This window comes from Artemia sp. Qi Xiang Cuo, chromosome 2, assembly GCF_049724085.1.
Source record: "Artemia sp. Qi Xiang Cuo chromosome 2, ASM4972408v1, whole genome shotgun sequence".
Taxonomy (NCBI): domain Eukaryota; kingdom Metazoa; phylum Arthropoda; class Branchiopoda; order Anostraca; family Artemiidae; genus Artemia; species Artemia sp. Qi Xiang Cuo.
Genome location: NC_142795.1, coordinates 1,273,254 through 1,289,423, shown reverse-complemented (window position 1 = coordinate 1,289,423; position 16,170 = coordinate 1,273,254). Strand labels below are relative to the sequence as shown.

The window sequence follows — 16,170 nt, the reverse complement described above, 5'->3', positions numbered from 1 at the left end:
TACGGCAGGCTATAGTACACTCAAGTCCGCTTTTCTTACAGGTACACTTTTCACTATCAAAGCCGTGAATACGACACGAGCATTTGATAATTTTCAGCAACTGAGACGGAGCGGCAGGGAGATCTGTTTTTATTGGCGCAAAAACTTCGTTATCATGCAGTTTCCATCCCAGGCGTAAAGGCTCTACTGGGTTCCCGAGCCAGATTTGAACTTGGCAGTAGACACGTAGCGAGTGGTACTTCGCTGCTGCCTGAGTCGGTGGCAGTTCTTGTGGATGCACGAAAGTGGTGGCAGTGCTCACTTTTCTATGAAAGATTAGCTTTCTGGCAGTGTCCACGTTCGAAACATCAGGGCAACCGTACAGTATCAACAATGCTCGCTCTCCTGCTGCCACAATATCGTCAAGCGATGCGAGCTTGTCACCAAATATAGCAGCGCTGTCCCTGAAACTTTTGTTGGAAAGTTGCAGCTGAACGGCTTTACCCTTTCCTATTCCGTAAAGGTGAGAGGTTGTGTCACAACCCAGCACGGCATGACAGAGCGGTATCAGATTGCTGACATCTGTTCCTAGCTTCTGCTTCATCTCACTAATATCCCAAGCTGAACTAGTACCACCAAACTTAGCTTCAGGTGAGAAATATAAACGCCCGGAACGCGAATCTGATTGAATGATCAGAAAAACCAAGATATCAGTATCATCAGCAACCACGATTGTGTCTGTAAGACTAGCAGCTTCTACGGCTTTTTCTACAATCAGAACGTCGGCAGCTCCTTCCGAGTGGAAAATTCGGAAACCAACGGCTTCCAAACGGTTGCCGAGCAGCTTCAGGAAACGTCCTTTGTTTGTCTTACATGAATGAAACTCTTTTTTCTTCATGCAGAGGGTCATCTCTTCTGTGAAAAAGACTTGGCGGTCAACCATCCTTGCTCGACGTAAATGGGTAGCATCTTTGATTGCTGGATCACCTTCATATCCGTCAAACACAACGATCGCACTAGGGTACCTTGCTTGTACGTAATGGACGTATGAAGCAAAGATGACCTTGAAGGTTGACCCTACCTTCCATGGAACTCGATGTAGAAGAGAACCACCATCCAAGACGATTGTACACGCAGAAGCAGGTCTTGAGGGTGACTGAGTCTCAATCCCGCAAGTCTGAAAGATCGCTTTTGCAAGCTCTGGCTTATTTGCTTTTCTCATAAGGCCATCACTTTCGAAAAGAGAAGGAGGAATCATACAAAGTTCGTACTTGAAGTATTCTTCTCGGAGGTCAGTTCGTTGGGCTACTATTATAAACTGCTGGAAAAGGAGCGCCGGATCTATATGCGCTACCACAAAGGACCCCACCTTTTTGGCATTCATTAGGGTCACTTGGTCTTTTTTCTTGAAGACTTGCTCCTTCAAGGTTTTCCCGTCATCTTACTTAGGATCACCTTTCCAGCTAAATCAGCTTTGTCAACATTAACATCTTGGGAAGAAGTTTTGCCGTTGGCAATGTTTCTAAGCTGATTGTCACCTCTGAACGGAGAAGATTCTCCGAAGTATCCGACGAGCTTCTGGGTATCGTCGAAGTCACGCTCCTTTTTACTGGAACTCATGTCGCGGTGCTGCTCACTTGTCGAGTTACCAATTTTTGTCAAATTTTGCATCAAGAGGTTGATCTCCAAGCAAGCTGGTCTTGACAGAACCGAAATGGCTCTCTGCTGTTCTGTCATCCCACCTCCAGTTGTAAGACCGCCCGATGTTTTCAGACTTCTCATATACTCCTGCTCGATGACAAGATCTACCGAGAGCCCAGCCCAGCGTCACTCTAATATTCTAATGGTGTGACCTCCTTGTTCTAATGCTTCGAAGATTGGTGGGTGACTAGTTTGAAGCTTAGCCATCTCTTGCTGGTATATCCAGACCGACTTGACATAGAGGTTATGTCCAGATGCTGCTAGAAACGGAAGCATCTCTACTGTAGATTTTAGGTGCAATTCCCACAGGCCTAGTCTCTCGGCACGTATGAACTTAAGCCGTATCCCACCCATGTCAAGATACTGAAACCAGAGCTTCGCAGTTCTCTGAGTCAGCAGGTCTTGGCGTCTCTGCTTGAGAAAGTTTTCAAGTTGCTTGAGCTGGGGATCATGACTGAGATCTTCGGGTGGGAGGTATCCATCCAGTACGTTAGTGAAGACAGTAGACATGTCTAGAGACGTCAACGTCGCTTGGTCTTCTTCGAGGAGATGAGCACATATAGTCGAGCTCACGACAATGTGAGCTCGAAGAGCTCTAGAAATCGATTTTCCAGAAAGAATGTGCGGCACTGCACCAGTCGCGTATACCAATTCCAGAACCTCTTTCAGACCAGAACCTTGCATGAGGTGTCCTATGCATCTGACGAAACTCATCATCAAATGAGAACCGCTTAACTTGAGAAAAATGCTACTCGGCTCATTCGTCGTGTCCGACTTGAGGATCTTCATAGATTTCCACCGGAGTAGCTGGTCAATTATGAGAATGTGTGTGAATACGTAGGTTCTGCCCTGAAAAGTTCAAAAGCGCAAGGTTGAGTAAAGGCAGGATTCGGAACGCCGGTAGGCTATTTGTTCAGACGGGGAAAAATGAACCGAAAATTCGTGCTCCTCTTCGAAAAATACCCCGTGATCATGTGTCGCTTGATTTTTTTTTTTTTTTTTACTTCATAAAAAAACAAAAACAAAACATAAAAAAGAATTAAATGATTAAACGTGATGTTTGTGTCTAATAAAAGAGCACAAAAACAATTGTTTCTTAAAAGGGAAACGATCAATAAACTACTTTTCTTTTCACGGTTCCTCATTCTCGGATTCTGGAAATATCTAAAAAATAGGCGCAAAAAACGTGAAAAAAGGAAATTTCGCAACAAGATGGAGATTTAGATTTTTGACATGTTGTAGAGCTCTCTTTTCTGAACACAGTGGTGCAAAAATAATTTCTGTACCTATTTTTTCCTGGTTCGACCACTTTTTTCCGTATCTTTCCCCTACTAAAATGTCTGGTACTTGTCGGTGTCTCATATTCGTCAACAGTGTTTTGAAGTTTCTTGTTTTCTAAAAAATTCACGAAAAATTATTTTGGTGCATCTTATGATGATAATTTCTTAAACCACATTGGTGTTTGTATTTGGTTTTGTATTAGGTATTTGGTTTTAATTCGTACAATTTTTGGCTTTCATTTAATTTTATTCATCTTTTAATTTTGTTGTTTTTTTATTTCATTGGTTTTTTCACATTCACATTGATTTTCCACGTTTTTATCTGTTAGTTTTTTCTTCGGCACTCTCGTTGATTATATTTTTTCGTTTCGCGCTGAAGAAGAGAGGTGTTTGTCCTCTTGAAATATTCGCTTTGTTGTGTTTTGTCAGTAATTTCATTTGGCCTTTAAGAACCCCATTTTGCTTGTTTTTCGTTCTTTATGTGGTGCGTCTTATTTTCAACATTATTTGGCCCAGCCACTTCTGCATTTCCAACTGTTAAATTAGTCGCTTTTTAAGATAGGAGATTTCTGATATCCCCAAAGTCTCTTCCTACTAAAACATCCACTGCAAGAGTAAGTATTAAGCCTTCTTTTTTTGTCTTTCTCTGGACTGTACCGTCCTTCTTTGCAATTTCTATTCTAACCCAAGTAGACGGGAATTGGTGCTTATCTCCATAATAACATATTGTGTAATCATATCCCTATGGGTTGTTTCTGTCTTTTTAATTAGGTTCATTCGCACAAAAGTTTGCTCACTCCCTGAGTCAATTACAATTTTGATCAATTTTCCGTTTAATTTTTCTGCCAATTCATGTGATCTCACAAACTCATCAATTTTTCCTTTATTATGGGCCCAATTTGTTCTTTTATAGGTTATTTCGTCCTCTCTATTATGACAATTCTTAGAAAAAGGTTCCGAGGAATCAAATCTTACAAGATTATTAGCATTTCGATCTTGAATATCATTTATTTTGTTTTTTAGACGAGAAGGCTTAGCCTCCCATTTTGTTTTATGGGCCAGTCCACTTCCCCGCATGGTCAACGAAGTAGCATGTTTTTCCGTCTTAGCATTTGATGTCTGTTAAATTCATATTTTCTGGCGACTGATCGTTAGATAAATTATTATGGCTCTCCGACAGCATATAAATAACTTGTGATAAAACGTCACTTTGCAAATATCCCCAACGAGTTTTCATTAGTCTGTCAATTGTTCTTGCAACATGCTGGTAAAAATTTTTATCGACCTCCCAACGGGCCTGTGTTTTCTCCTCTATATTTTTCTCAATTACTTTGTATAATTAAGAGGTGTATTCTTTTCGCAGTCCAAAATTTTTCTTAATTAATAGAAGAACCTTGCCAATACTTTCCATATGGAATTTGTTAACCTTTTTATTTAACTTTTCGTAGGATTGAAATTTTTCTCTGAGTGCTGTTGTATAAGCCTCTTAAGCGATGTTTTCTTTTTCACCAAAGGGACGAACCCGATAAAATTCATTATATATATCTCTAATAATCTGTTGACGTTTAAGAACAATCTTTCTATCGTCCTTATATTCTACTAAATATTAAATATGAAATAACTAATTAGCATATTGCAAATTTCTAATACGAAACTTGGGATCGTAATTCAGCCTAAAGAATCATATAGTCTGAGGAAGAATAGCAGCTTAGTTCATTTTCCCATAAGAAGCATTTGAACAACGGCTTGGTGACCTAGTGAAGAATGAACCAATATATTAGGAGAAAAGTGAGAACATGATTTATATACAAAAAGATCTCAGGAGAGAAAAACTGGCTTATTTTAAATAGAAATACACAGGTTAAACAAAAAAGAAGAAAATATAATTATGTAACTTCAGTTAAGAATTCAAACATCTTGGTTTAGAAAACACCCAGACTTTCAGTAATTCATAGAGTTTCAGCTCGTCCGTAACGTCAGTCTCGCAGCACATCATGACAGGGTGATACAAACGGTCATCGTCCATAATTATGCATAAACATGTCACAACCAGTTTCAGTTTGCTAAAACTTCTTTCTGCTGTGGCCGCAGTTGGTGGCGCTGTTGCATCCCACTGGTAAAGTGAACAGAGATTTGGGAATATCGATTTGGCAGTGTTAATTTCATGGAATAGTCCTTCATAAATATTGCGATTTATGACTTCGTTGCTTTCAACCTCAGTCCTGGTCAAAACCTTTTTGAAAGCCCTTAGCTTTAAAATTAGTTTCGTGGGATCTAAGCCTTTTCCAGGAAACATCTTCGCGAGTTCGGAAAGGCTGTCATAGTTGTCATCCATTTAGCCCAGTAAACTTGGGTATGCTGGCCCTAACAAAGATGAGCTGTTGTAGATTGCATCATCCAAGCTGTTTACTAGGGCTCTAAGGAGACCGCAGAGTTCCTTAGCACATAAGGATTTCCAGTTATCTAGCGGGCTTGCTCCAGAATCAGCAATTCCCTCTGAATAACGAGCAGGCGGACGTCTAGGGTGGTGTTTAAGTTGGAACTCTTCATCGGCTATTGAACCAAATTTTTCTGCTACTACTTTTGCAGCCTCAATTTGCCGCTATGTCTGATCCGGGTCTTCAAGTAGAGAATCTAAAATATCGCGTGTCACCTTAAGTTCTTCGTTAGCAGTCATCAAATCGAGGTGTTCAGCCTGCACCTTTCCCGCAAGAACCTTCGTCCGGAACATGACCTGGCGCTTGAACATAAGTGTCAGAATAAAGTCAAAGCAGGTTATGCAGGAGTGCAAAACTTTGGCTTTTTCTTTTATTATTTTATCCTCATTTTGTTCTTTTAGCTCTCCGAGAGCTTCCTCTATGGCGTCTATTCTGGTCCACAATGCTGTCAAACTCTCCATACTGGGCGTCCATCTTGCCATTGACAAATTCTTTAGCTTCAGTACTTATTCAGTACTCTCCAGTGCTCGTTTGTAAGCAATAACTCTTTTTATTCCACCCGTAAGAAAGACATACAATTCTTGTAAGACCTCAAATATTATCCAGAGAATGAAACTGTTACTGCACGCATGTTCCATGATGAGGTTCTCCCTATGATCAAAGCATCGAATGTAGCGTACTTTTCTTCCAAGTATGGTAGATACGTGCTCCTGAATGGTATGTCGGATGCCAGATATAGTATTACTTGCGTAATCATAGCTCTGAAACATAAATGCCTCTTTGCTTACGCCTTCCCTTTCTAAAACATCTAGGATATTGTCGGTAATTTCTTTACCTTTTTGTTATTCAACTGGTACCATGCCTAAAAGTCTCTCCTAGATAGTTCCATCACAGTCAACATACCTGACACAAATCACACGCCTTTCTTCATACCTACAGTATTGAGAGGTGTCTGTAATAATTGAATACGCACCACCATTGTTCACATCAGTTATAATTGTATGCTTGATTTCATTACCCAGTAACTCAATGAATTGGTTTTACAGAACACCACTAAAGTAGTTCACGGTATTCCTTTTTATTGTTCTTTCACGCAACCAGTTGCTGAAATGTCGATTGCAGCGAGCAACGAGGTTAGCAATTTGACAGATATTCCCATTGCTGTCATCACCTGCGCCACAAAGAGATATCTGTTGTTTTCCCAGTGTTTTTACTATATCCATAAAAACCTTGACCATTCGTTGGTTTTCAATTAATTCCTTTTCTTACTGTCTTTTCAAGGCTTCAGTGTTTTCATCCAACATGTTTTCAATGCCATGTTTGAGTTTGCTATAAACTGCTATATCAATTATTGCTGACTGATGAGCAGCGCTTTCAAAATGTTATTTCATCTTACCAGGGTTCCTCTGCTCATCATCTTGTTCCAGGAACATACTCCCTTTTTAACCCACGTTAAAAAAGGGAACTCAATACAACCTCTGTATTTTCGCGTTCTTGTCCATTGGGAAACAGCATGCACGCGAAGCAGTACACGCAGTCCTTGCTGACGCTCTACTCAAGGTACCTGTATTTTTTGTACCAACCAGCGTTTATTCTCTTTTGTTGCTTGTTGCCTCTTGATGCGTTTTTCTGGTCCGGATACTAAACTCACCAAAAGCATTACTACTTTGTTCATTATATATGTCATAATAAATTTAGATATAATCTAATCAACTTGGTATATTTAAATAGACAGAAACATTATGTCAATTAATGACCTAGTTTTGCAACTTAAACTAGTTTTGCGCAAAGTTGTATATTATAGGTCTTTCCTGCTGTGCTTGTTAATTTGTTTGAGCACTAAGAGATGCACACATGTGAGATACAGTGAAGAATTTGGAATTGGAATCCTTGATCTTTGATTAAATTATTTGAGCAAGATTTTAGACTGTGTTATATTTAGTCTAAAAGAGTAAAGCTATCTATGAACGAATTCTACATGATAAGCTTTGCAATTTGCTATGTTCTTCATTCGTAAAATTAGGGCCTGCGTTAGTAAAATCATTGATTAATAAATCAAGATTAATAGATTTAGTTGACTTCATGTCATTATCTTCATGTTTTTTATTTAACCGAATAGAAAATAGCGGCACCATCCATAAAATCACTGCAACAGAATTTAGCAACAGAATTTTAAATTATGGTACACATCATATCAGTATTTTTATGTTTCTTATTTAACCAAACGAAAAGTTTTGGCACCGTCCGTATCTTCACGAAACAAATCAGTAAAACTGCTAGATTTAACAACCCAGATTAAAATCATTAGATGTTATTTCCGTATTTTTATGTTTTTTAACCGAATGAAAAACTGTGGCACCAACCGTAAAATCACTGCACGAGTCAGTAAAATTGCTCTATTTACCAACCGAGATAGATACTTCTGTATATGTCATTTCCAGGGGCGTCACTAGCCAAAATGGCAGGTCATTTTTACCGACTGTTTTTTGTCAAAAATTAGCATAATGTCCGTTTCGAATACAATAAGTAAAATCACTGTACGAGTCAGTAAAACGGCCGCATTTACCAAACGAGATTTAGACTGCGGTACATATCAAGTCACTATTTTAATGCTGTTATTTAACAAATTTGAAAATTGCGGCACCATCTGTAAAATCACGGCAGGAGTCGGTAAAACTGCTCCGTTTACCAATCAAGTTAGATGAAAGTTTCTGTAGATGACATGTCAGTATTTTCGTGGTCTTTATTGAACAGAACAAACAATTTTAGCGGCGTCAGAAAAATCGTGGAGCAAAGAGCCACGATTTTACCAACTTTTTCACTGTGTGAGCAAAAACCTTGGGGGGGGGGGGCATCCGCCTCCCCCCATGAGTGACGGCCTTTGTAATGCCAGTATCTTCATGCTCTTAATTCAACCAAATGGAAAATTGTGACACCATCTGTAAAATCACGGTAGGAGTCTACTGCTGCGTTATTAACCAAGTTTGAAATTTCTGTAAATGACAAGTCAGTATTTTCCTGGTTTTTGTTTAACAGAACAAAAAATTTAATAATCAATTTTTTTTACCGAGTTTCTGAGAACATTAGGGGGTCAACCCCCCCCCTATACGTGACGGCCCTGATTTCAAATATCTAAGTTTCATTAAGTTGAGTCTTACCCATCAAAGGTTACGAGCCTGAGAAAATTTGCCTCATTTTCTAAAAAGGGGGACTCCGCCCTAAAATTCATAAAATCTTAATAAAAATCACCTCATCAGATTCCGCGTATCACAGAACAATTGCCTCTGTCAGCTTCATTTCTAGTATACCATGTCCAATTCAAATATGAACCCATTAATAATACCTTCAAACTTTAAAATCCAGGAAGGTTTCTCAGGATAAATTCCACGTTTCAAGCTTCTTTCTACCATGTAACATTAAACATTTCCTTAAAACAAGCAAGTTGCATGAAAAATCCTTGATTTTTCTTGCAGACTTAAGTCTGCAATTTTTCTCAATTTAACATCCCACTGTCCAATGGCCCCCTTCAGATGATATACAACTGACAAAACCATTTGTTAATAAATCGTTTCAATTGCCTATGTCAACATCATTAACAGTATACCATGTCCAAATCTAATATGAATCTGCTTTTAAAAAATTTTTTAATCAAGGAAGGTTTCTCAGGGTACACTCCTCGATTCAAGATTGTTTCTAACATGTAACATCAAACATTTACTTAAAACAAGCCAATTGCAAGACAAATTCTTTATTTAAGTCTGCAATTTTTACCAATTTAACAACCTATTTTACTATGGTTCCCCCTAAGAAAATGTTCACTTGACAGTACAACTTGCTAATAACCTGTGAAATTTACGTCTATATCATTTCAATTGCCTATGTCAACCTCATTACTAGCATACCAGATCCAATTCTAATATGAATCAGTTAATAATATCTTCAACTTTCAAAATCTAGGAAGGTTTCTCAGGGTACGTTCCATAGTTCTTGACAGAACCATTTGCTAATAACCTCAAATAACAGAACCAATTGCTAATAGCCTGTAAAAATTTACATGTAAATCATTTCAATTGCCTATATCAAGCTCATTACTAGCTCTATACCACATCCAATTCTAATATGAATCTGTAATAATACCTTCAAATTTTAAAATTAAGGAAGGTCTCTCAGGGTATATTCCCTGATTCAAGCTTCTTTCTAGCATGTAGAATCAAACCTTTCTTTAAAATAGGCTAGTTGCAAGACAAATCCTTGATTTAAGTCTCAATTTTTTACCAGTTTAATAAACTATTTTCCTATCCCCCCTTCCGAAAATATTCACTTGACAGAACAATTTGCTAATAACAAAGGGTTTCTAAGTTCAAACAAATTTATTTGCAAATAACTTCTATGTTCAAAAATTTTTAAGTTAAAAATTAAAACAATTTTGAGTTCCAAGAAATTTCTACGTTCAAAAAAAAATTTCTACCTTAAAAAAAAGTTGGGGGAGATCTGGGAAAGGGATTGGAGCCCATGGAGGTGTACATGGGGCCCTGGAGGAGAACATAGGGACCACGACTCATGCGTGAGCCTGGTAATAGAAAACCAGTGTGCTCGAGACCATTACATTACAAAAAGGATACCTGGCTGGCTGTAATTATTACAATTATTGGGACTGAAACAAGCGTCACTGACCATAAAAAGAACCAATGTGCTCGATATTGTTAAAGTAGAAAAATAATAGGTTTGCCTAGCAATAATCTTAAATTACTGTGGTATGAATATTCACGGAATGGTGCCAAAAGAAGCAACAGCACTTTAATAGAATTTGCTTAGAATGTATTTCTAACAACATAAGAATATCATTGACTTATTGGCTTAGTTGACTAACGCATCCTTCTTCAAAATTTTCAGAAACATACCAAGAAATCTTCCGAAACAAAGAGTTGTCGGAATGATACTAAGAAATTCCCAGAAATGTTTGTCTCAAGGCATAGCAATTGTATATTAACATGGCACATTAGAGTGATGCTTAACACAAGTTGGCTAGCACCCGAAAACTATGCAGTGATTGCCTTGAATATATTTCTAAGAACATAATAATATTATTGTCTTGTTTGCTCGGTTGACTAACGCGTCTATCTATTACCATGGGAATTTTTTTGTCTCACGTTAGATTCCTAAGCTAGAAACAAATTTCATAAAACAAACGGAAAAACTGCTTAGAGAAAAAATGGGTCATTGGAAGATAAATCATGTCACCATCTATAACTGTAGTTAAAAATAACGCTGTCTATGGTTCTGGTTATGTATATGGCACTGGGGAAATTCCTAGGGGATACTGTGTGGTCTTAAAAAAAGGTTCCGGTACCTGGGTTCAAAGGGGTATGTGTGTCATCGGACGTAGAGAGGGGATACTACTAAGAAGTTCTTTCAAATGAACATAAAAATTTGCATTAAAACTTAGAACTAACAGAAACTATTCCGTATATGATAGTGGCAGCCCCCAGTCAGCGCCTTTTCGTTCACGCTAAAGTTAGACATTAGTTTCCTAGTTCTTGAAGAATGACTAATTAATGAGATGTTTAATTGCAATAAAACTTATTTTTAAATGACAGTAGAACTTGAGGCACTTAAAGCACTACAGAACCTAAAGGTTAAGTCTCCCAAATTTACGGAAAAATCTCTGTTTTAAGTATAATATTATTCTTTACATTCATTCGAAGGAACCTGTTTTTTTAATCATTCACTAGGTATGTGTTATTTTGTCGAAGTTTTTTTTCATTATAATGAGAAAGCTTTTAGAGGAAACATTAAAACTTTAGGTGGGGGAGAGCTAAAGTTTTCAAGGGCTGCTTTACTTATCAAGATCAATATTTCAGCAGAAACATACTAAAATCCATAAAATTTGGTGGAACTGTTAAAAGTTTGTGAAACCAGTAAGCTTCACACCATAGTTTTATCAACTCAATTGTATTCCGGATGGTAGAGCAAAGTTCGAGTGGGAGACATCTTCTCCCCTATCCTAAATGGTGTCTTCTTCCAGTGGAAAAAATTAAGCAGCATGTAATGGCTGGAGTCTCTTAAACTAATACAATCGGGTCAAGATCTTTAATCATTTAGAAATGTTTCGTAATTTTTTAACCAATTAGATTTATGAAGAGACTTTTTGTAGAAGAAATGCATCTTTGTGCATGTGCAGAATATCTTCCCAGACTTTAACTGAAATTAGAGCTGTAAATTAGAGTATGACTAATTAAGACCAAAATTGACTGGTTTTCACAACTCGAAAACCAAAATAACACTCAATTTTTTTTCGATGGATTGAGGTATTTTGAGGTGAGAATCCGGATGCAAACATATTTGGAATTCTCTTTAAATTTGAATGAAACCTAATCATAATATCATAGCTATTCCTAAACACAATTAGAAGTAGGCTAAAATTGAGTAAATGAAAGTAGTGGTAAAATAGAAACATATTTTAAAATTACCATATATTACCACAAATTGAGAGAATTACCGTAAAGCGATGACATGTCTAAAGGCATCTGTTTGGCTAATCTGTGACTTCTGTTCAGTTCTTTGAAGAGTAATTGACAACAACAAAAAAAATGCACTAACTGATCTGTGTCAACTGGTATACCATCAGCAACATCACTGAAATTGAATACGACAATCAGCATTGACAAATTTATTCAAATTCAACTAATTTGCAACAAAATCAGACATGAAAATTGTTAACATATAAAATAATCATTCTGAATTTCTTAATCATTATCAAGGCTGGCTACAGGGGATTGGGAAACTTCGCTCAGAAAGAGGTTGCCTAAAGTACAAGTTGGTATTCTACAGCACCAGCAATCACGGTATTATCCCAATGATTCTGGTAGCTCTATCCTTAGTGTATATAATGGTTGAAAAATTTTTTAAAAGTAATTCAAAGTTTCAAGGAATTATGTCTGCTAACAGAATGATCCATTCGGATACGATAGCGAGGTTGAAATCTTTTCAAAGACTTCCTGTTTTATCCATTTTTTCTGAGAGTGTTCGAAGAGTTATTCTTGTTGGCACGGCCGAAGAGAATGTGAAAATGATAAAAGTTGGACTTTCTATTATTTAATATAGAAAGATAGGGATTAAAAACCGTTTGGACCAATTGCAGTGTAATGTCTGACAACTCTATTAAAAAATTTCGAAAATGGGATGTTTGATATGATTAATCTCCAGTGCAGCAGTATGAAAGCTGAAATATTTCAGCAAGTAATAACAAATTAGCATCTTTTATTTTCAAGAATTATTTATAGTCAAAATCTAGTGTGCATAAATCAGGCCTAAGCTAGCGTGAGAAAATTTTGGGAAGTTCAGCAGTCTGGATGACTTTGAGCAGGTAGATTTATTGCGGACAGAATTCTGCTTTCTGTACCCTAAGCAGTATTGTATCATTATCTCCTATGGCAGCCCTACCCCGAAACTCCTATAACAGCCCTACCCCAATTTTCCTATGACAGCCCCGCCCCGACATTCCTATAACAGCCCTGCTCCACCATAAAAGCGACCGGTAGCTTTAAGCGATGCCCTGTCCCACCATACACGCGGCCTATTACTTTAAACGGTACCCTGTCCCAAAATACAAGCAGCCTACTACTTTAAGCGGTGCCCTTTCCCGCCTCAGTCAAATTCATATATGGTGTTGATGTTAACTATAATTATAGAAGGTAGCATGTTTTCCTTTCCAACAACACATTTTTAGCTTCTAAGCAGTTTTCCATTGATTTTATGAAATTTGTGTTTAATGTAGGAATCGAACTTCAGACTCATGATTTCATATGGTAGAAGAATGACACGTTACTTAACTGAGCCAACAAGTCATTGAAAATATTATGATCTAGAAAAATATTCTAAGGCAATCCAGGTATTGTTTCCGGGATGTTGGCCAACTGATGTTAAGCGTCACTGCATCGTAACAAGTTAATTCCGTAATCGATTTCTCAACTGGATCAGTGATATGTTTCCGGGAACCCTTTTTGGCATCATTCTGAGAATATGCATACTACGGTGATTTGAGATACATGCTTGATAGACACATTCTTTGATGGTTAATGAAACTTGTTTCGATCTCAAAACATTGTAATATGTCAGGTCACACCCTTTGAGTTTATATTGAAACTATGTTAAATCTGTTTGCATATCGTATATAATATTTGGTTTTTAAAAACACCCCTCCCTACTACCCATTCTTGAACTTTTGAATTCAATCCGTGGAATGTTTTTAAATTTCATTCAGGGGACGATAAAGAGCAGTATGAAAACTAAAAAGCACATAAAAACTACCTTCGGGTAGTTTGAGAACTTAGCCCTTGAGGCGAATCTCAATCACTTTTAATTCTGAACATTTTGTTTCCTTAGAATGAAAAAAAGACAGATTTTTTTTTTAACTTTTTTTTTCTTAAAATGATACTGCAATCCGGTGAACATAGTTTAGGGATTTTTTCTTATGCGAACGCCCCACTGGTACTCTATTGCTGGTCGTCGATAATACTTGGTTTATTCTATGTTTTCGATCATTATTCATTGTTTGCATTGGAAGAATAAACACATAAGTCTAATTATAAAAAAGTAAAGATGAATTTTTTCGAGAAAGTATGTCTACATGATAGAGTTGTCGTAGTACTGATTGTCTACAAATATTTGAATTACAAAACAAACACTAATGGTGACATCATTGGAAACATATGCGAGCGTTGTTGTGGTAGTAAGAGACCGAATTTCTTTGAAGTATCGAAAAAATCAATGGTCATTGTGTTAATTATGCCAGAGTCAAACTTTCAGAGATGATAGTGATCAAAGATAATGCAAGTCTAAATCTAATAATTGATGACGAGGGCCATCTTCTTGCCCCCTATGCAGGTAAAACGTTACATCTTGATAAATCATACCAACATCTTTGTCGTATTTCCATTCAATCGAATGTAAAAGCAAGACAACCGTACTCCATCATCAGTGTCGTAAATCATATCATTTCTATTTGTCGGAACCGTAATTTGTGTATAAGTAATGTGGTAATAGACAATGAAATCGAGAGCACAATTAAAAGGTCATGGATATATAACATCACCAAGAAAATTAAAGAATATTCAATGAAAAACAAAGCAACACTTACCGTTAATAGTATCACTAGTACTTTACGATCAGATACCATCATTGAAAAGATTATTAGCAATGATGAAAAAGTGAAGATGAAATACTTAAAGAAAGTATGTGCAAATAATAGAGTTATCGTAGTACTGAATGCTGACATAGATAAATATTTTAGGAAAAAAGCACTAATGGTGACGCCATTGTAAATGTATGTGTGCATTGTCATGATAGTGAGAGATTAAACTTCTTTTGACTACCGAAAAAATTCATCCATACAGATGGTGGATGTAATAGAATAAAATTCCCCGAGATGATATTGTTCAAACATATTGCATAACTAAAAGTAATAGTTGACAAAGAGGATCAACTTCTTGCTCGTAGAGCGGGTAACACGTTATCTCTTGATAAGTCATATCGGCATCTTTCGGGTATTAGCATCCAACGGAAGGTAAGAAGAAGACAGTAATACTTTTACACTAATGTCATAAAAAATATCGTGTCTCAATGTTAGAATTGTTATCTGTGTAAAAATAATGAGGTAATAGACAGTGAAATCGCCGACAAAATAAAAATGGCATTGGAAGATAATATCACTATGGAAATTAATGACAATTCTAAGAAAACCAAAGCATCAGCGAATTTTACTAGTATCATTGACAGTTTACCATCAGATAGATACAGTCAATGAAAACAATAATACCAGTAATGAGATGCATGATGCGATTGTAGCTGAAACCATTGTTAAGAGTCATACATGAAACCGAAATGGAATAAGTGCCCTGTCACGAAAAAAAATATTAAGAACAATTTTTTGGAACGAATTCAAACATTTAAATTTTTATATGATGATATTAAAATAATGTAACATTATATATGCCATTATGTCAATAAAAATATTTTATGTATTACTTTGCTGTGTCTCAATTAATTTCTGTATACGCTAGCAAATTGATTGTTTAGAATGTTTATTAATATCACCATAGATATTAATGACAATTTTAAGAAAAGTATAGCATTGGCGAATGATGCTAGGAATTTTTTGATGTTTCTGGTTTGATCTGGATTGTTAGGCTTGAACCTGATTTTTATGAATTTGTGTGAATTTCTATGTATTACGTATGATTTCTATTAATTCTTCCAGATTTCTATGTATTGGTTATGATTTTGATGAATTTGTAGGCATTTCTATGTATTGATAATGAATTCTACAGTTTTGTCTCGATTTCTACAGTTTGGTAATGACTTCTAGGGTTGCCCCTGATTTCTACAGTTTGGTATTGATTTCTTATGAATTTGTCCATATTTTAAGAGGATAGCTTTAGTTGCCACAGTATGGTCTTGATTTTCTATTAATTTGTTAGGATTTCTGTGTATTGGTCATGTATTTTTAGAGGTTGGCCATGATTTCTTCAGTTTGGTCATGATTTTTATGGTTTAATATTGATTTCTATGGTGTATTCTGAATTTCTAGAGTTGGCCCTGAATTTTATAAATTCGTCTAGATTCCTATGCATTAGTTATGATATCTATGAATCCTCCTGAATTTCTATGCATTGCTTATGATTTCTATGGGATATAAAATAAAAGTTCAAAATAGGGATAACATCCTTTTTAATTGACTGTGTATAGAAATTCACGAAATACCAGATATTTCG

The 16,170-nt window shown here is 36.5% G+C and overlaps 1 protein-coding gene across 5 annotated transcripts in view; it reads right to left on the bottom strand.

Annotated features, from left to right (window-relative positions):
* Window positions 1-16,170, bottom strand: part of LOC148954790 (regulator of G protein signaling 7-binding protein-like) — a 195,870-nt gene that overhangs the window by 77,073 nt on the left and 102,627 nt on the right. For all 5 annotated transcript variants that reach the window (XM_089107940.1, XM_089107936.1, XM_089107939.1 and 2 more), the window contains exon 3: window positions 11,898-12,034. In XM_089107940.1, the coding sequence (XP_088964066.1) occupies window positions 11,898-12,034 (137 nt within the window). The remainder of the gene's footprint in view (window positions 1-11,897; window positions 12,035-16,170) is intronic.